The 21,278-nt window shown below is 46.0% G+C and overlaps 1 protein-coding gene across 4 annotated transcripts in view; it reads right to left on the bottom strand.

The window, feature by feature from the left end:
- irag1 (inositol 1,4,5-triphosphate receptor associated 1) overlaps positions 1 to 21,278 on the bottom strand; it is a 145,633-nt gene that overhangs the window by 89,080 nt on the left and 35,275 nt on the right. For all 4 annotated transcript variants that reach the window (XM_033038863.1, XM_033038862.1, XM_033038865.1 and 1 more), the window contains 2 exons: positions 12,383 to 12,485; positions 6,788 to 6,849 (listed from right to left, as the gene is read on the bottom strand). In XM_033038863.1, the coding sequence (XP_032894754.1) occupies positions 6,788 to 6,849; positions 12,383 to 12,485 (165 nt within the window). The remainder of the gene's footprint in view (positions 1 to 6,787; positions 6,850 to 12,382; positions 12,486 to 21,278) is intronic.

The following is a 21,278-nucleotide window of genomic DNA, read 5'->3' as shown; positions in this document are numbered from 1 at the left end:
ATATGGTTATATGGTTATGGTTATCATCTCTCGCAGATGGTCGGAAGCCATCAACTACCACAGTTGTTGTCCCGTAAATCATCTCCCTTTCCCAATCCTAACAGAGTTCAGGTGTCCCATTAATCATATTTGTTACTTATTGGTGCCCGCAATGCATGAAATGAAATTCCTCCTTCATACACCGCTCCTTAGCTGCATGGACACCATTAAACTCTGGTTATGTCCACGGACAACATTATAGTCTATTTATGTCCACACCAGTTTGCATGTAATAATACTGAGATTAAGCACCTTTGTGTTATAGAGTCACACAGCATGGACGCAGGCCCTTTAGGCCAGCTCGTCCATGCTGACCAAGTAGTCTAACCAAGCCTGTGCTTGGTCCATATCCCTTCAAACCTACCCTACCCATGTACCACTCCATGGGTCTTTTAAATGTCACAATAAACTTCAAAGCCCAGTGATGCTCCCAGTGCAAGACTGCAGGAGTGCTCTCTCAGAGTGGATCGCGGAATCGAAGCCCAGAGCTGAACGCCCTCTGCTCTCTAATGTAAACCCAGGCATTCCTTTAACATTATCTGTAAAGAACCCAGAAGTCCTTCTGATGTCCTGGGGTCAACATTTAATCCCTCAATCGACATCGCTGTAACAGGTTATCCAATTATAGTTTATGGGATTGAGTTGTGCACAAATTGGCCGTGGCTTACACTGTGGAACAACTTCATAAGTTGTCAACTGCTTTGGGTAGTGTTCGGTCTGTGAAAGGCGCTACAGAAATGAAGGACTCTCTTCCTCTGTACTGAACTGGTAAGAACAGAAGTAATCTGCCAGCAAAGAAAGGAAGCAAAGGGTGACAAAGGGTCTCGAACCGAGACGTCACCCATTCCTTCTCTCCAGAGATGCTGCCTGTCCCGCTGAGATACTCCAGCATTTTGTGTCTACCTTTAATCTATCAACAAGATGTTTACATGAAGATAAGCACCGAATCGCTCCCGTGGTTCGATTATACAGAAGAGAATGGTACCCGCGGACATCTCTTTCACTCCGAGTGCGTTTATGTCAGTCAGTAACAGGCTGTGCAGGCTTCCATGCAGATCACAACATCTCAACACACAGCTACCAAACTACACGAGAAACCATCCCTCTCTCTCTCTCTCTCTGCAGCTTAAACTACTGCATACAGTTAATTAATTACGTCGGCAAGATGCTATCTTTAAATGCTGCAGCTGCTTCAGCATTCCTCCGACTGATGTTTTCAAACTTCAGACAACGGTACTGTACCTTGTTCAGGGGCAAAAGCCACAAAAACGATTCTGTACACAGTCCAAGGCAGGGTCCAAGTGCTCAGATCTAGTTATATGGATCCCCCAAACAACAGACAGACTCAGGACGAACTGACGGGATAATTCCTGCTATTCTGAGCCCAGCCTCTCTCTCACTCTTGGGAGCTTTTTACCATTTATGGACAATGTTCCATCTGGTCCTGTTCGTGCTCACTCTCTCTCTCTCTCTCTCTCTCCCCCCCTCTCCCTCTCTCACTCTCACTCTCACACACATACAGTCCCTCCATCTCCCTCCACCTCCTTTCTCCCCCATATCATATTCTTCCTTTCTTACCCTCTCTCTCTTGCACACACAGTCCTTCTATCTCCCTCCCCATTCCCTCTATTGTCCCCACAAAATCACATTCTTCCCCATCTCCACCCATTTCTCCCTGTGTCTCTCCTCTCTTTCAAATGTTTTCGAGATATCACTCACTCTTTTTCACCCTCACCCTCCCCCCTCTCCCCCCCCCCCCCCCCCCCCCCCCGCCCCTAGGCCGACCCCACAAAACTTTCTAAAGGAACTTTGTTAAACTTTGCATCTGTGAGGATAAATACTAAAGCATGAATGAGAATTTCCACGTGTTGTGGAAGTAAAGGTTGCTGGAATGGGTGACGTCAGGAGTACCGAGCAGTGGTACTGTAACAGGTGACCTCAAATCCCCACTCCTCAAGTGCAGGACTGCAACATGGCTGCTGGCAAAATCATCGACCTCCCCTCCCCAACATAGCCCTTCATCATTTGTACTCCCCCTGCTCCCAGCAGATGTTGGGGTCAATGACAACAGCTAGATCCAGGCTTACAGGAGCACTCACTCCACCCCAGGCACCCTGGAACATGCACACCAGGAGGGAGGGAGGGACACCCTGTCCTCAGGATGTCCCAGGTCTTACACCAATCTGTGGTGGACAGCAGACTGCGGTGGACAGCAGACTGCGGTGGACACCAGTCCGTGGTGGACACCAGTCCGTGGTGGACAGCCAACTGTGGTGGACTTTCTAAGGAGCAGCAACTGTTGGAAAGCAGGTCAAGCAACCGATGGGGCGCTGCCCAGTAAGAGAGGCACAGCTAAGAGGCACACTAACTGGTTGTATCACTGCCAGTTTGGCAACTCGAACACCCAGGAACGAAGGAGACTGCAGAGAGTGGTAGATATCCATCACAGGTACTGACCTCACCACCATTGGAGGCGTTGCCCAGATAGGCAACCGATATCATCGAAGATCCACACCACCCCGGCTACACTCTCACCTCACTACTACCACCGGGAGGAAGGTACAGGAGCCTGAAAACATTGACTCCCAGATTCAGGAGCAGCTTCTTCCCAAGTTCTTGAACACGTCACATGACTAACCACAGCAACTGTGATCATCTATGGACTGTGTCTTTGATGACACTACGGACTTCGGCTTGGCATTGTTATGGTTACCTAGAATTGGTGGGGGCGCTGCAATGGCGGCAGCCCTGTCAGCAGCGCGTTAGTTTTTTCAAATTTTTATGTTTTAAAGTATGTTTTTAATGTTTCTTTGTGTGTTTTGTGTGGGGGGTGGTGTGGGGGGGTGTGGGGGAAACCGTTTCGGCCGCCTCCTCCATGGAGAGGCGACTTTTTCCAGGTCGCCTCCCCCGTGGCCTAACAGCAAGGATCGGCGCGGCCTTTCCCGGAGACGCGTTCGGGGCTTCAGCGGCGGGCGCAGCGTGGACTCTCGGCGTGGAGCGGGTGAGCCCTCGCTGGAGGGGAGCGCTCCGTTTCGCTGGCCCGGGGCAGCCGGCAGCCTGAAGCCGCGCGCGGTCTGCACAGCTCCAGCTGGCGCGGCGTCTACAGCCCGGGATCCCTCATGGGGGACCCGGGGGAAGAAGAAGCCATCACTGCCGGCCCGCGGCCAACTTCTACCGCGGGCGCGGTGGCGACTTACCATCACCCCTGGAGGGGAGCTTCGACCGCCGGCCCTGCGGTCTGCGGTGCTTCTGGCTGCGGCGCGGCGGGAACTTTAAACTTTAAATCTCGACCGCCGGCCTGCGGCCTACACCAACTTAAAGCCGCGGTCTCCGGTGGGGAAGAGCCGATCCTGGACTTACCTGGACTTGTACCTTGTCCTTTTACCATCAGGACTGCGGAGGGTTGAAGTCCCGACCACGGGGGAAAATGGAGGAGGACTGGCCAAATTGTGTGCCTTCCACCACAGTGATGAATGCTGTGGTGGATGTTTATGTTAAATTTTTATTGTGTTTTTGTGTGTGTTCTTTATCATTGTACAGCTGCTGACATATTCATTTCACTTGCACTTTATGTGCAATGTGTCAAATAAACCGTATTGTATTGTATTGTATTGTTGGTGTTAGTAATTAATTGTACAATTGATTATTATATATTTTTCTGTGTGTTTATTGGGTTTTACGGGCCTGCAGCAAGTAAGAATATCATTGTTCCATTGTTGGTATATAGGACAATTAAACTCTCTTGGCTTTTGACTGTGGGAATCAATCGCTTAAGCACACAAAAACATGCTTCTCAGCCCCTCTAGCCCATGCTCATTGGCAGAGGTCCCGGTCTATAGTTCCCCTGCTCCTCTAGGTAGGTGCTCAGCCTAAGGAGTGTTCCTACCTCTGCCATCTCTTCCGGAAATGACTTACACACCCAATCAACTGTTTCAGACCTAAGGGTCTCGACCCGAAACGTCACCCATTCCTTCTCTCCAGAGATGCTGCATGTCCTGCTGAGTTACTCCACGATTTTGTGTCTACCTTCAGTGTAAACCACCATCTGGAGTTCCCTCCTGCACATGGCTCAGTGGGATAGCTTTTCCTCAGCTCCCTTCGACCCTGCTAAACATTTATTGAAAACAGCCTCACAGCACACTCCTCTCATACACAGACTCAGGCCCCACCTCATGTATCCATGCTGACCGCCCCTCTCCAAATACTCATTTCTGGCACCCACAGAACCCCTTATGAAAATTTGCCTCATTCCGAACAGTTGTCAGCTTCCGTTGATTGATTGAAAGATACAGCAAGCAAACAGTCCCTTCGGACCGCCGAATCCAGCCCACCACCGATCTCCCGTGCAAACTGGCTGCTTATCCCACTTTTGCATCCATTCCCGACACACACTCGGGACAATTTACAGAGCATAATTAACCCGACAGATCCACAGGTTTTGCTATGCGGGGTGGAGGTTGAGCACCCAGAGGAAAGCCACGGCATCACAGGGAGAACGTGCAAACTCCACACAGACAGCACCCAAGGTCAGGATTGAACACGAATCCCTGGCGCTGTGAGGCAGCAGCTCTACCTACTGCGTTACTGTGCCGACTCCGGCAGCCTATTCCAGGTATAGACTACCCTCTGTTTCTGTGCTGTGCTGCTCCACCATGCAACTAGATCACAGCTCCCGATCGCTGGTTCTCAGGCCCACCCAACAACCATGTCCCCCGATTCCCTCGGTCGAAAGATTGATGGATGTGTGAGCCACAGTTCCACGCAGCTCATTAAGCCACTGATATGTCAAAGACTGTTTTACTTTCGGTATCTGACTATATTTAGATTATACTGTATAAAGCTGTCAGGGGATTGATAGGAGGCTGTGGTTTAGAATGACAAATGATATGGAGTGGGAGATGACAGAGTCCTACGTGTCTGCAACCAGAAGCCAAGGAAATGGACACAGACTGATGCTGGATAGGCTCAGGCCTAATTCCTTGGAGCGTTGGAGGCTGAGGGGTGACCTTATTGAAGTGTATGAGATTGTGAGGGGCATGGATACAGGGAATGCTCCCAGTCTTTTTCCCCAGGGTGGAGAATTCTTAAACTACAGGACATCGGCTTAAGGTAAGAGGGGAGATATTTAAGAGGAACCTCAGAGGCAATATATTTACTCAGAGGGTAGTTTGTATCTATAATATGCTGCCAGAGGAAGCAGAGAAGCAGATACAATTATGACTTTAAAATATATTTGGACATATATTTCAGAAAAGGTTAGAAGGATATGGGCAGAAGGCAGGCAAATGGGACTAACTCAATATGAGAACTTGGACGGCATGAACAAGGTAAGCCAAAGGGGTGCTACCATACCATACCAGGCAGAGAGAGACAGAGAGGGGCAGAGAGGGGCAGAGAGAGACAGAGAGGGGAAGAGATGGGCAGAGATGGGCAGAGAGAGACAGAGAGAGACAGAGAGGGGCAGAGAGAGGTAGAGAGAGGCAGAGGGAGAAATTTAACAGCCAACGCAAAGAGGCACTGGGTAGCCGTTTCATACAATATGCAGAAACATCACAGACACAAAGTCATTAATCACATCACACGTAAACAACATTGCCTTGTCGTTGCAGTGCAGCAGCCAGAAAGTGCTGTGAACATTCTAACACATACCTCTGTCCTCCACAGAGGACAAGCTACATAGAAAGTGCAGCTAAAAAAAAGTGCAAGGGCTATAACAAGGTAGATTGGGAGATCGGGAATTCATCCTTAGTTTATAAGAAGTCTGTTCAGTGGTCTAACAACGGTGGGGACAAAGCTGGTGGCAAGTATTTTGAAGCTTTTGTACCTTCGGCCCGATGGGAGAGAGGAGATAAGTGAGTGATGTTGGAGTGAGGGATGCTCAATTATTTGGCTGGTTTTTTGCAGCGTGAAGTGCAGGTGGAGTTGATGGTGGGGGGGGGGCTGGTTTACATGATGGACTGGGCTACATCCACAACTCTGCAATTTCTTGTGGTCTTAGGCAGAATAGTTTCCATGCCAAACTGATACAACCCAATAGGTTGCTAGAAGTTAGTATGGGTCATTGGAGACATGCTAAATTACCTTGGTATTCCAAGGAAGGATAGGTGTTGCTGTGTTTCGTGACTGTAGGATCAATGTGTTATATTTTTCATCAGTTCATAAGTGATGGGAGCAGAATTAGGCCATTCGGCCCATCAAGTCTACTCTGTCATTCAATCATGGCTGATCTATCTTTCCCTCAACCCCATTCTCCTGCCTTCTCCACATAACCCCTGACACCCGTTCTAATCAATAGTCTATCCACCTCTACCTTAAAAATATCCATTGACGGCCTCCAGAGCCTTCTGTGATACTTCTGCCATACTGTTTTTGGTGATTCTTCAATCGAGTTCTGGACAGTAAAGGGGATCAGGCAGGAATGTGCAAGGGCATGGTCGGCCGTGACTTCATGCAACAGTGGAGCAGGTTCAACATGCCAAAGAGCCTAGTCTTGCTCCTATTTCCTGTCCCTAACAAGATGGGTTTATCAAAGCTAAGAAGTTTTATCAAAGCTAAAGTCAATATGGTACATCTCACAGAGTGTCATTTGGACACTTCCCTTTAATTGCGAAGTTGTCTTTTGCTTTGTGTTTAGCCATTATCCCATTCACTTCTCTGCTCCTGGATTCAATATATTGAACAGCACATTCCAATCTGCACGGCAAGCACATCTCTAAACTCTAGCAATTTATACATGAAGTATCCTTACCCTGTTAGCGCTGCTGTCGTTTGCTTCATCTGCTGCCTCGCATGGTGGCTGGGCTGCTCCCTCTGTACAAACCAAATTCTACGTTAGCAACTCACATGGCGCCAGGTTTGCTCCCGAATAAGATTAGCCGTTCAGCCCGTGAAGCCGCTTTTCGAAGCCCACACCAGGGCCGGCGTACGAGGCATCTGAAGATGGTGACGCATTTGGGGGAGAAGAGGAGTCGGGGAATGTGGCGGATGCGATCGGCACTTGAACCTCTACAATATTCCTCATCGTTTGTGACCAGTGCCTTATGTAAACCACAGCAACAATCACCAGGCAACTGTGTAGAACCAATCAAAGGGATGCTAATTAATGATGGTACCTCTTTTGGTAATGATAAGCATCTGATAGATTTTCACAAGGACCCAGAGTCCAGTTTCTTTATACTTATAGGGAAAATTATTCTGAAGTACGTCATCTGTGCTTTAACAATTTTGCTGCTTTGATCCCTTTTAAAAAGGCTCTTGGTTAATATTTTAGAACAAAAGCACTGTTTGATATGTGCTATTTCCCTGTTTAACCGGTTTGTTTTTTGATGTCTAGTTTCACCAATAATTAAGCCACCTCTCAGACTCTAAGCTATTCTGCGAAAGTGTTCCAAGTTCCCACTACTCAGGGTGAGAAATGCTTCCAAACACCACCCCTGGTATGGTTGCAATGCCAAAGCTGTTCAGGGACACAAGAAACGGCAGGTGCTGGAATCTTGAGCATTATGCAAAGTGCTGGAGGAACTCAGTGGGTCAGACAGCATCTGTAGAGGGCATTAACAGATGACATTGAGACCCTTCTTCAGATGATTGGAGTGGTGGGAGGGGGAGGGGGGGGGGGGGGGGGGGTAGGGGGGGAAAGCCCCGGAAAAGAGGTTTATTTTTAGTTGAATGTTAGTTGAGGCAAACCGACTGGCCCCCTTGTTCAAGGAAGAACTGTAGGGATCTGAAGCTTTCTGGGTGGTGAATGGAGCTGTAAAGAGACTGGACTTCCATGGTAAAGATGTGGCAATGAGAACCTAGGAATTGGAAGTCATTGAAATGGTGACATGCTCTTTTCCAGCATTCTCCCCATTACTCGAATCGGTCTGAAGAAAGATCCTGACCCGAAATATCATCTGTCTATTTCCCCCCACAGATGCTGCCAGTCCCTCCGAGTTCCTCCAGAACTTTGCTTTTATAAGAGCTATTACCATTGTCACCCAACACCAGCCTCTCTGTCACTATCTCCACCTCCTCGAGTCATTTTTAACACCTCACTTAGTTAGAAGGTGTAATTTCATTGTAAAATACATCAAAGGCCTTGAGCGGGCTAGAGCCTGCTTGAGAAACTGCAGTTATTCTGCAGTGACAGACTTCACGGAAAGTAAGTCACGAGAATGTTCTGTTTCCTGTCTATCAGATGTCTGCATAAAATTATCAAAACTTTTCTACAATCTACGGGAACCAGTATTGTGTCTAATTCTGGTCATCTAACTTTAGGAAGGATGGGCTTGGTGATGTGTAGAAAAGGTTTACTCAAATTATTCCCGGGAAAAAAATATAAGAAATACGAGCAGAGGCTGTCCATACTCACAGAAACAAAGGAAACGTGAGCAGGAGTAGGCTACTCGGCCTCTGAAGCCTGCCCCATCTTTCAATATAATCATGGCGGACAGTATGGCGCAACACAACTTTGGATTTAATTCTAACTACGGGTTGGGTGAGGTGGGTGGGGAGGGATGAGAGGCAGGTATATCACCACTTTTTTCTCACTTTTTCTTTTTGTCCTTTTATTTTTTTTCTATTCCTCTCTTCTTTCTTTATTTTATTCACTCTTTGGCTGCACTACTTTGGTAGTCTAGGAGTTCTACCTTTGCACATTTCACTTTTTCTCTTTCTTGTTTTTTCTCCTTTCTTTTCTAATTCAAAGCAAAAAAGTTAAAATTGAAGCTGTACAATAACTGTATCATTTTATATGCCGTTGGTTCTATTTTTGTACATTTGCTTCTAATAAATAAAAATTTAAAAAAAATTTAAATTAAAAAATAATCATGGCGGATTAATCCTCGTCTGTGCTGATGTGCCCGTTCCCCACAGCTCTCCATTTACCGATCTTTCAAAAATGTATCTATCTCAAGGTAACAAGGCATAATGATGAGTGCCATATAGATAAATGTGAGGTTATCCACTTGGGTGGCAAAAACAAGGGGGCAGATTATTATCTCAATGGGGTTAGGTTAGGTCAGGGGGAGGTACGGCGAGACCTGGGTGTCCTTGTATATCGGTCACTGAAAGTTGGCGTGCAGGTATAGCAGGCAGTGAACAAAAGCTAATGGCCTTCATAACAAGAGGATTTCAGTATAGGAGTAGAGAGGTTCTTCTGCAGTTGTATAGGGCTCTGGTAAGACCACATCTGGAGTATTGCGCACAGTTCTGATCTCCTAATTTGAGGAAGGACATCCTTGTGATTGAGGCAGTGCAGCGTAGGTTCACGAGATTGATCCCTGGGATGGTGGGACTGTCATATGAGGAAAGATTGAAAAGACTAGGCTTGTATTCACTGGAGTTTAGAAGGATGAGGGGGTTTCTTATAGAAACATATAAAATTATAAAAGGACTGGACAAGCTAGATGCAGGAAAAATGTTCCCAATGTTGGGCGAGTCCAGAATCAGGGGGCCACAGTCTTAGAATAAAGGGGAGACCATTTAAGAATGTGGTGAGAAAAAAAAATTTCACCCAGAGAGTAGTGAATTTGTGGAATTCCCTGCAACAGAGGGCAGTGGAGACCAAATCACTGGATGGATTTAAGAGAGATTTAGGTAGAGCTCTAGGGGCTAGTGGAATCAAGGGATAGGGGGAGAAGGCAGGCACGGGTTATTGATTGGGGACGATCAGCCATGATCGCAATGAATGGCGGTGCTGACTCAAAGGGCCGAATGGCCTCCTCCTGCACCTATTTTCTATGTTTCTATGTAATACAGTTGATGCAGTCCACATGGACATCAGTGAAACGACTGACAAAATCCCACACGGGAGACTGATGTAACAGTTGGAGCACTCAGGGCAAGGTGGCAAACTGGATCCAAAACTGGAGACAAAGAGTGCTGTTTGGATGTTGTTTTGTGATCAGAATCATGGGAACAGTGGTATTCTATGGGGATAAATGCTGGGACTATTAATGTTTGTTGAAAAGAATAGTGATTTGGATGTGAATGTAGAAGCTCTGATTAGCAAGATGACATGAAGTTGTTGATGGTGAGGAAGTAGGTTTCTGGCTGCAGTAAGATATTGATTAGTTGGGAAGATGGGCAGAACATTTGCAGATGGAAACTTTATCCTAAAAATTGCGAGATGATACATTTTTGGAAGAATTAGGCTCCATAGAGTCAGAGAGCCGTACAGCACGGAAGCAAGTCCAGTGGCATATTTGGCTAGTCCACTTTTCCTGCTTTTGGCCCATTGCATCTGAACCCTTCCAATACATATATCTGTCCCAATGTGGGCCGGAACTTGGGGAATATTGAGGACCAGAGGGACATCGGCATACATGTTCATGCATCTCTGAAAGTGGAACCACAGCTTGATGACATGGCTAAGAAAACATCGAAAATATCGCCCAGATTTACCGGGGCACCAAATATAAGAGCTCTGAGGTCAAGGTATAGCTTTATAAATCATTGGTTGCGCCACTGCGGGAGTACCGCATGCAGTCTGGTTGGCACACTATGGTAAGGACGTGATTGTACTGACAGGGTGCAGTGGAGACTCAGTAGGCCTGGCCTAGGATGGATCAGTTCAGTAATGAGGAGAGGCTGGATACGTTGGGCTGGACGTCAGGGCGATCTAGCAGTAGAAGTAACAGTCTACAAGTTATACTCAAGATCTTGGTGCGCTTAAACCAATGACATTTTGACACAGGGCTGAATCATGGGATTTTATTGTGGCCTACATCACATTACTAATGACTAAACCGACAATAATCAACAAGGAGGGAAAGCTATGCTTATAAAATAGATTTGTTCATACTTAGGCGACACAATAGGCTGCAGTGACAGAACTGCAGGTGTTCAGCACAGACATTGTGGGCCGAAAGGTCTGTTGCTGTGCTATGTTGAATCTGGGGCAAAAAAACAAACTCCTGGAGGCACTCAGCATGTCAGGCAGTATCTGTGGAGGCAGAGGGATGGTCAGCATTTTAGGTTGAGATTGCTGCCTGACTTGCTGTGTTCCTCCAGCAGTTCATTGTCTGTTCATACTTACAACTCCTAGTGCCATCCATTCCAAATTACCAAATAACACGGTATTGGGGGTTCAGTATTGATGTGGATAGAGAACTGGCTGGCAGACAGGAGGCAAAGAGTAGGAGTAAACGGGTCCTTTTCAGAATGGCAGGCAGTGACTAGTGGGGTACCGCAAGGCTCAGTGCTGGGACCCCAGCTATTTACAATAAATATTAATGATCTGGATGAGGGAATTGAATGCAACATTTCCAAGTTTGCGGATGACACGAAGCTGGGGGGCAGTGTTAGCTGTGAGGAGGATGCTAGGAGGCTGCAAGGTGACTTGGATAGGTTGGGTGAGTGGGCAAATGCACGGCAGATGCAGTATAATGTGGATAAATGTGAGGTCATCCACTTTGGTGCCAAAACAGGAAAGTAGACTATTATCTGAATGGTGGCCGATTAGGAAAAGGGGAGATGCAACGAGACCCGGGTGTCATGGTACACCAGTCATTGAAAGTAGGAATGCAGGTGCAGCAGGCAGTGAAGAAAGCAAATGGTATGTTAGCATTCATAGCAAAAGGATTTGAGTATAAGAGCAGGGAGGTTCTACTGCAGTTGTACAGGGTCTTGGTGAGACCACACCTGGAGTATTGCGTACAGTTTTGGTCTCCTAATCTGAGGAACGACATTCTTGCTATAGAGGGAGTACAGAGAAGGTTCACCAGACTGATTCCTGGGATGGCAGGACTTTCATATGAAGAAAGACTGGATAGACTCGGCTTGTACACGATAGAATTTAGAAGATTGAGGGGGGATCTTATAGAAACTTACAAAATTCTTAAGGGGTTGGACAGGCTAGATGCAGGAAGATTATTCCCGATGTTGGGGAAGTCCAGAACTAGGGGTCACAGTTTAAGGATAAGAGGGAAGTCTTTTAGGACCGAGATGAGAAAATCATTTTTTACACAGAGAGTGGTGAATCTGTGGAATTCTCTGCCACAGAAGGTAGTTGAGGCCAGTTCATTGGCTATATTTAAGAGGGAGTTAGATGTGGCCCTTGTGGCTAAAGGGATCAGGGGGTATGGAAAGAAGGCAGGGATGGGATACTGAGTTGGATGATCAGCCATGATCATATCGAATGGCGGTGCAGGCTCAAAGGGTCGAATGGCCTACTCCTGCACCTATTTTCTATGTTTCTATGTTAACTACAATTGGAACACCGAGCTCCCTGGTGCCATGAGAGGATGTGAGGCTGCCACATGTAATATTCTAATGCAGAAGCACAGGGAAGTGGAGCAGGACAGTTGGACCTCAGAAAACTGGAGTTTAATGGGGATTTTGTCAGTCCTGAAGTCCTTACCGTTAGCAACATTCTTCTCAGAGCCTGGACAAGATTGGAGGTCTCCAACAAACATCTTGGTGCTGTGGCTGGGGCTGGATCCAGATGGGTGGGTTCCCATTGCCTAGACCATAGCAAAGAGTCATTAGAGTTTACATGTCAGATTCATGGAGCTGCACAGCTCAGCAACAGACCCTTCAGCTCACCTTGTCCATGCCCACCAAGTTGGTATTGTGGGCTGTACCTGTATTAGGCTCATATCCTTTTAAGCCCTTCCTATCCATATATCTCTCCAAATATCTTCAAAATTCTTATTTGGATCTGCTTGTATAGTTTCTAGATATATTCCAGATATCGACTATCCTCTGAATGAAAATGTTCCCCCTGTGGTCCTTTTAAACGTGGGTTCATCAATACAACAGCTCATTTATTCTTTGTCGAGAAGTTGAGAACTTGGACAGGCCTTATAAATCCATTAAACTATCAATAGTAAAGCATCCTCCTTCTTACTTCCTGTAATTTCCTCCTCCTTACACTCCAAATAAAGTACTCATAAATTCAGAATGATAAAATTAAGATTATAATAAATCAAAAACCAGAAAAATAACCAGAGACTTGTAGATTTAGAGAAAGAATCCTGAATGAATTGTATGGAAAAAAAGTTCTGACCTAAAACATTGACTGTCCTTTCCCTACATAGATGTCGCTTGCTCCACTGAATTACTACAGCAACTTAAAAAAACAATCTAAATACTCTGTGTCGCTTTAAAAAAAACTCCACCATTTTTTTTTCAGTAACTTGAAGTTCTAATTCAAATAAAATGTAAATAGAATTAAAATGATTGAAAGGCATGTATTTCATAATAGGAACTGAACTCTTATTTTGAAAGTCAAATGTTAACTTTATTATGGGAAGACAGTAGCCTTTTCTTAACGACCTTACACTTAACTTGCTGTCCAGGGCGTTGAGCTGAAACTGGACCTTCATAAATCACTGCAGGAAGGCAGTAATATTTAGTATGATAAAATAAGGAAAGTCTGTTCTTCTCAGCCATTTACTGCTCTTCTTTGGTTGTTTTTATTTATACATGTTTTTTTAAATGCTGCATTATTTGGATCCTGTTAATTAATTAAAGCATATAATTAGTTAGTTACCTAATTGTAGCTAATTTCAGACTTCAATTACTAGATCTAAACATCTATCCATTTCTTAATAAATGATTAACATTTTTAAATAGCCTAAATGTCCAAATAATATTCACAAATAATTCACAATAAAACATGATTTTAAAATCTCATTTACATTAATTTATAGGCCAAATGGAAGGAATTTAGTGTTTAATTGCTGTAAATAAATGCCCATTTAAATCAGCTTTCCAGTGGGTCCCCGTGGAACGCGCTGGTTTAGAACGTTCACATTGCGGTAGATTTGTGCCCCAAATGCCCAGAAAAATACTGCGGGATATAATGGGGCCAAAATGAGCTACTCGCAATATTAAACTTTGTATAAAGGGATCTTTAGAAGCCCTTTTTAATGTAAAAATATACAGCCAACCTTCTGTGGTTTGCTTTATGAGACCCTGCGGTTGCTGGCGGTCGCGGGTTTAGAGATTGATTTTTAAACTACTATTGGTATTAGAATCAGCCACTAAATGATTTATTCAAAAAGGCAAGACACACACCACCCTGGTTCCTTCACTCTCATCTCACTACTACCATCGGGAAGAAGGTACAAGAGCCTGCAAACCCTGCCCACCAGTAAAATTGGCTTCAGTAAAATTGTAAATTGTCCCTAATGTGTAGGATAGTGCTAGTGGACGGGGTGATCATTGGTCTGTGCGGACTCAGTGGGCTGAAGGGCCTGTTTCTGTGCTGTATCTCTAAAGTCCAAAGTCCACGTCTAAAGGTTCTTCCCAGCAGTCATCAGACTCTTGAACTCTGCACAACCATAACCTCAGCAACAATGATGTCCCATGGACTGTGTCCTCAGTTAAAGTATGAACTTCAGTTGTGCACTATTATGATTATCTAATATTATGGTTATTACTTCAGTGCATTATTGATTATTGTATATTTAACTGTGTTCTTGCATTTTACCAGCCTGTTAAGCTGCAGCAAGTAAGAATTTAATTGTTCCGTTGCCAGTCGATATGACAATTAAACACTCGTCATCTTATCCACTCCCCTCATCCTAACCTTCCACCCCACTGCCCTTCGCTTTCAACAGATCATCTTCCAAAATTTGCACCAACACCAACAAGCTACCACCAACAGGCACCTCATTTCCTCCCCTTTCAGCATTTTAATGGGATTGTTCCTATCCTGGGTCTTTAGCCAACAATTCCCCTCTTTACAACACTTTCCTCTGCAACTGAAGATCCTTTCACCTTATCCTTTCACATCACTAAGGGAACCAAACTGTCCTTCCAGGTAAAGCAGTGATTTACTTGCACAGCAATGATTCACGTGCATGTCTGTGCATGTGTAGTTGTGTGTATCCTTGGAGTGCAGGAGGCTAAGAGTGATCTGATAGTGGTGTATACAATCATGGGCGAATAGGTTGGGTGAATACACTGAGTCTTTTTTTCCATGATAGGGGTATCAAAAACTAGAGGGCATAGGTTTAAGATGAGGGCGGAAAGATTTAATAGGAGCCTGAAGAGCAACCTTTTCACACTGACGGTGGTGGGTATCTGGAACGAGCTGACTGAGGAAGTGGTTGAGGCAGGTACAGTAACAACACTTAAAAGACATTTGGACATGTACATGGATAGGAAAGGCTGAGAGAGATATGGGCCTGGCAAGGGCAAATAGGACTAGCTTAGATGAGGTATCTTGGTGGGCACGGAGGAGATGGGCCAAAGAGCCAGTTTCTGTACAATAACTTAATAACTCTGTGAGTGTATGCGTCTGGATGAGAGAAATCCAACCCTGGCAAGCTTCCTGGTGCCCAACCCAGGCGACTATAGGGCCTGTCCCACTAGGGTGTCATTTGCGTGCAGCGCAGATGGCGCGCGAGGATTTTGAGAATCCCCAAATCCTCGGGGCACCGCGCGCTACCGCGTGTCACTGCCTACGCCACCATGTCTAACCACGTGTTATGAGCACGTAATACACGCCATGCGCACGTCGTGACGCGTAAATGATGTCGCGTAAAAGACGTGCAAATATCGCCCAAGTGGGGCAGGCCCTTATTTGTGTTCTAGCCACAAAAGCAGATCTACAATCACATATTACAATCACTCCACACATTAAAATCTATCTATACACTGTAAATGGCTCGATTGTAATAATCATGTATTGTCTTTCCGTTGACTGGTTAGCACGTAACAATGGCTTTTCACTGTACCTTGGTACACGTGACAATAAACCAAACTGAACTCCCTCCCTTCCTCACTGCATCCATCCATTTCTTCCTCCATCCTGTGTTTATTCAGCTTTCTCACAACTTAAACTTTGTTCTTTGCCTCACCAAACCCCGTGGGAATGTGTTCCACAATTCTCACCACACTCTGGGGAGAACAGATTCTCCTGAATTCCCTGCCTGATTTCCTTACATCGATGACCTCTGGTCGGCTCCTCACAGCCAGTGGAAACTCTCCATCTGTCTCTGTTCCACCAAAGCTTTCACAAGATTAACAAGCCTGCATCCAGTCAGCCCTCATTCGTTCTGTTCACAGAGGCCCAGCCCAGTGTGGCTTGTCAGTAATTATATCCTCGCACGAGCATGTTGCAAAGTTGTCATCTCTAACAGTAGAGAGTCCCAGATTATGATCACTGGAAGGTACTGCCATTAGTTTCTCAAAGGAATCTAGTGCCTGGTCACCATGGACTCTGATGTACACAGGGCAAGCTGCAGTGAATTGTTTGTGCAACACAGCCTCATAGAACAAATTTTCAATGGGCAAGGGTCACAGCTGGAAGCTGACAAATTCAGAGTGTTTTCTGAAAGGACAGCTTTTCTTCTCAGTTTAACCTCTTGCTTCATTTTCATTCCAATAAATCATAATGTGTTGATCAAAATTCCTTCATATATATTTCAACGGTTCAATGTCACGTATACACTGCACAGCGAAATCCCTTTTGCATAGCTCACACTTGGAAGATTCGCATATTTTGGCACCATTTATAAAAGCTCGAAAGGCGGGTGGGTTCACGTGCATGATGTACTGGAGTGGCCCCCGATCCAGGTAAGCCCCAGGCCTCCTCCGACACCCTCGACCGGCTCGGCCCACGAACCGACGTCCCTCTACTCACCCGACTGCAGGGCTGCCAACATTGGGTGAGAGTTGAGAGAGAGAAATCTGGACCCACCCTACGACAATGTCTACGACAAGCCACCACCTAGTCGACGTCAAGCTGCGACAAGCTACGTCGACCGGCGACACAATTACTTGCGAATTGGGACGTCCACCTACGACCACACAGGCGACTACCTACGACAACCAAAGTCAACTTACGTCCACCCGCGACAAGAAACGACAAGCTATGACCCCGTCGGCGACAATTGAAGATGCCACGGCACTAATTGCACTGCGTCGGGGCGGTGATGAAATGCATGAGAGTTGGCAGCGCTGCGACAGTCTCTGTGTCCTGCGGGGTTGTCCTCCTGCAGCCGACCTTGCAGGCGCTGTTGGCAATACCCCGGTCCCGGCAGCAGCTCCATCCGCCTCGGCTCTCCAGTCTTCAGGGCCAAGATCGGCAGCTTCCAAGCTTCCTCCCCCCCAGGCAGCGGCCCCACCAGGTCCTTCTTCACAGCGGCCTACCGGGTCCTTCTTCATTCAGCGCTGCAGCGCATCTTGGGCGCCTTCTGCCACAGCATATCACAGGAGACTGTGTGCGCCGAGCCCAGTCCCAAGGAGATACGTGTGTGCTCCGAGCCGGGGAAGGATCTTTCCACTGGTGGGAGAGTCTAGGACCAGAGGTAAAAGCCTCAAAATTAAAGGGCGCTCTTTTAGAAAGAATGTGAAGAGGAACTTGTTTAGTCAGACGGTAGTTAATCTGTGGAACTCATTGCCACAGAGGGCTGTGGTGACCAAGTCAGTGGATATTTTTAAGGCATAGACAAATTCTTAGAACGGGTGTCAAGGGTTATGGGGAGAAGGCAGGAAAATGGGGTTAGGAGGCGGTGATCAGCCATGATTGAATGGCGGGAGTAGACTCGATGGGCCGAATGGCCTAATTCTACTATAACTTGTGAACATGTTTCTGGTGTATTTAATATCACCATGTTTAAAAAGCCTGCATCCGATTCCCAGCAATTCTGTGCCAGAGCCTGCATTCGTGACAACGAGTCCATGGTTGAATGCTGTCATTTCAAGCTCGCCTGCGCCACTGCTGGCAGCCGGGTGTTACTACAACAAGAATGTTGACATCGGAGGTTCCCATTATAAAAGAGACACAAGAAACTGCAGATGTTGGAATCTTGAACAAAACACAAAGTGCTGGGGGAAGTCAGTAGGTCAGGCAACATCTGTGGAAGGAAACCGCCAGATGACGTTTCAGGTGGGATCCCTCTTCAGACTGATGGAGTAGTGGGGAGATAGCTGGTAGACTGAGGTGAGGGGAAGGGGTGAGGCAAGAGCTGGCAAGTGATGGATGGAAGCTAAAAACATAAAGTTGGAATAACGCAACGGGTCAGATAGCATCTCTGGAGAAAAGGTGACGTTTTGGGTCAAGACCCTTCTTCAGATAGATGGATCCAGGTGAAGAGGGGTTGATTGACGGTGTCAGGTAGGAAGGGTGGAGACAGTAACCAAGGCTAGACGTGATCAGTGGAGAAGCCAAAATACAACAGATGTGTAATGTGATCAGAAAGAAGGGGAAGAAATATAGAACCAGAGAGAGGTGTATAGGATTCCTCCATAGATGGTGCCTGACCCGCAGAGTTCCTCCAGCACTTTGTGCTTTGCTCAAGTTCCCATTATGTAACAGGATTTTTCAGGGAGAAAGTAAAGCAAGGACAGAATAAAAAATAGAGTGGGTCTTACTCCACTCTATAAATCACACGCACCACTTCACTGCAAGAGTGCACTCAATCCTGGCTCACACTGGAGTCTCAGGCAGAGTTAAGGAATTATTTTTATCTACTGTTGTAAATCTTTGAAGCAGTTGGACAGCCCAGAGTATGATCATCAAGAACGTATTGGGGGGGGGGGGGGGACAAGCAAGAGATCACAAGTGGAAGAGCGTAGATTCTGCATCAGTATGTATGGGTTGTGCATCAATCAAGTGTCATAAAGCTGTATGGGAAGGAAACACGCCCTTCGACCCACTTTGTGATAATCCCATTTGCCCGTATTTGACCTATATCTGTCCGAATGTCTTTTGGTGTGGGACCAATTTAAAGCCTTCCCTCTGCAACTGTAATACCCTTGTTGCTGGTACTGTCCAGTTCGAGGTAAAATTGCCCAGTTCAAAGTAGGTTTGTTTCATTTCAATATTCAATGACTTTGCTCTGATTAAACCCACTAAAGCACATGATACTCCCACCGTGACCCAAAAGGAGCAAGAGAAAATAAACATATTAGATCGAGAAGATATTGAAAATATTGCTCATTTTAAAACTTGAACTCAATCCAAAAAAAACCCACAAAGTTCCAGATAAAGCACTTCACCATGACAACAAAACAATGCAGGCCACTGGGTGAGAGTGTCCACAGTCACAGACAAAAGCCTGGACGCTAAAGTAACAGCATTTAAAAAATAATTGGGCAGGTACATGGACAGGAATGGTTTGGAGGGATATGGGCCAATCACGAGCAAATGGTTCGAGCACAGGTGGGCCATCTTGGTCAGCATGGACGAGTTGGGCCAAAGGGCCAGGTCTGTACTGTGTGACTTTATGACTCCAGGCACTTTATAACTCTGGACATCTACTCACCTCCAAATCAGAGGAGCAAGCACCCCACTAGCCTCACCCCTCACTCAAACACCTTTGTCACCAGCTTGGAGGAATCATTTTGTTGCCCACACCGGTCTTAGGATGTGACTGAATTTTCTCTATAAAGAAACATGGGACAGTTAAGAGACCATTCGTCCCACTAACCTATGCTTTATCAAAACTCATCTGTATCTCAACTTCAATTATGCAGCCTAGTTTCAAAATGACCCCACTTTCGGCGATTACATGAAGTGCGCAGCAGGGGAACCAGCCGTTCAGCAACTCTATAGAATACCAGCCGCCACCCACAACTCCCCACCTTTCTCTCTCTCTCTCTCATGTTTATCCAGTTTCATCTCAAATCCGTCACTAAAATCAATGGTGTTGATGAATGACACTTAGACGGGAATAGGTGGCATCTTAGTGAAGATGGCTATCAAGGATTACAGTGGGATCTGGATCAGCTTGGGGAGTAGGACGAGGAATGGCAAATGTAGTTCCATTCAAATAAGTGTGAGCTGTTGGATATTGGGAAGTTAAACCAGGGTAGAATTGATTAGTATGGATCTCAAGCATTATGGGGAGAAGGCAGAGAATGGGGTTTAGAGAGAAAGATAGATCAGCCATGATTGAATGGCGGAGTAGACTTGGCCTAATTCTGGCCTAATTCTGCTCGTATCTTTCACAGTGAACGGAATGGTGTAGAGCAGAGAGCTCTCGAGTACAAGTACATAGTATAGGGGCTGCACAGTGGCACAGCAGTAGAGTTGCTGCCTTATAGTACCAGCCACCTGGGTTCGATCTTGACTACAAGTGCTGTCTGCACAGAGTTTTACGTTCTCCCGTAACCGCGTGGGCTTTCTCAGGGGCTCCGGTTTCCTCCCACACACTAAAGATTGTAGTTTAATAGACCTGTTAATTGTAACAGGTCTCATGTGTAGCATAGTGCTAGTGTATGGGGTGATCACTGGTCAGCGCGGACTTGGTGGGCCGAAGGGTCTGTTCCCACCCTGTACTTCTAAAGTTCCCTGAAAGTAGTGTTGCAGGTCTGAAGAAGGGTCTCGACTCGAAACATCACCCATTCCTTATCTCCAGAGATGCTGCCTGTCCTGCTGAGTTACTCCAGCATTTTGTGTCCATTACAGGTAGATCATGGTGAAAAAGGCACATCGGCCTTTCTCAGCCAGGGAATTGAGTATAGAAGTTGTACAAGACGTTGCTGAAGCGGTACTTGGAAGATTATGTACGGTTTTGGTCACCCTGCTATAGGGAAAAATGCCATTGAGCTGGAAGGAGTTCAGAGAATGTTTACATGGAAACATAGAAAAATAGGTGTGGGAGCAGGCCATTCGGCCCTTCGAGCCATGGCTGATCATCTAAAATTAGTACCCCGTTCCTGCTTTGTACCCATATCCCTTGATTCCTTTAGCCCTAAGAACTAAATCCAACTAATTTTTGAGAATGTTGCCAGGACTTGAGGGGGAGGTTAGGCAGGCTAGGTCTTTATTCCTAGTAGCACAGGAGGATGAGGGGTGATCTTATGTAGGTGTATAAAAGCATGAGGGGAATAGATAGGGTGAATGCACAAAGTCTTCTTCCCAGGGTTGCAGAATCAATAACAAGAGGGCATAGGTTTAAGGAAAGAGGGGAAAGATTTAAGAGGATTCATTTAATTAACTATTACACTGCTTGGGATAGACTTGAACTTGGGTCTATAGACCAGACCTTCGGATACTAGTTAAATAACAAGACAGCTAGCAACGGAGACTCCAAGAAAGATAGAGGCAGTGGTCCCTTGCATGGAAGCTTTAATTGGATGTGGTTGTTGAATCACACAGGACAGCCAAGGATATTCAGGGCAACTATCTTAAGCAAAGGAGCATATTGGTGAAGGTTGGTGCGTTCCAAAATTAAACTATTCCCCACATAATTAATCCAAATGAACCCCTCATAAGGCTCTGGATTATATTTAACATGTTAAAAGAAACAGGAAGTTAAGTGTGATAATAGTCAAGGGTATATTTTTAACAATAC

The sequence above is a fragment of the Amblyraja radiata genome, chromosome 20, assembly GCF_010909765.2.
Source record: "Amblyraja radiata isolate CabotCenter1 chromosome 20, sAmbRad1.1.pri, whole genome shotgun sequence".
Lineage (NCBI taxonomy): Eukaryota > Metazoa > Chordata > Chondrichthyes > Rajiformes > Rajidae > Amblyraja > Amblyraja radiata.
The sequence above is the reverse complement of the archived record's forward strand: the minus strand, read 5'-3'. Positions and strand labels throughout refer to the sequence as shown.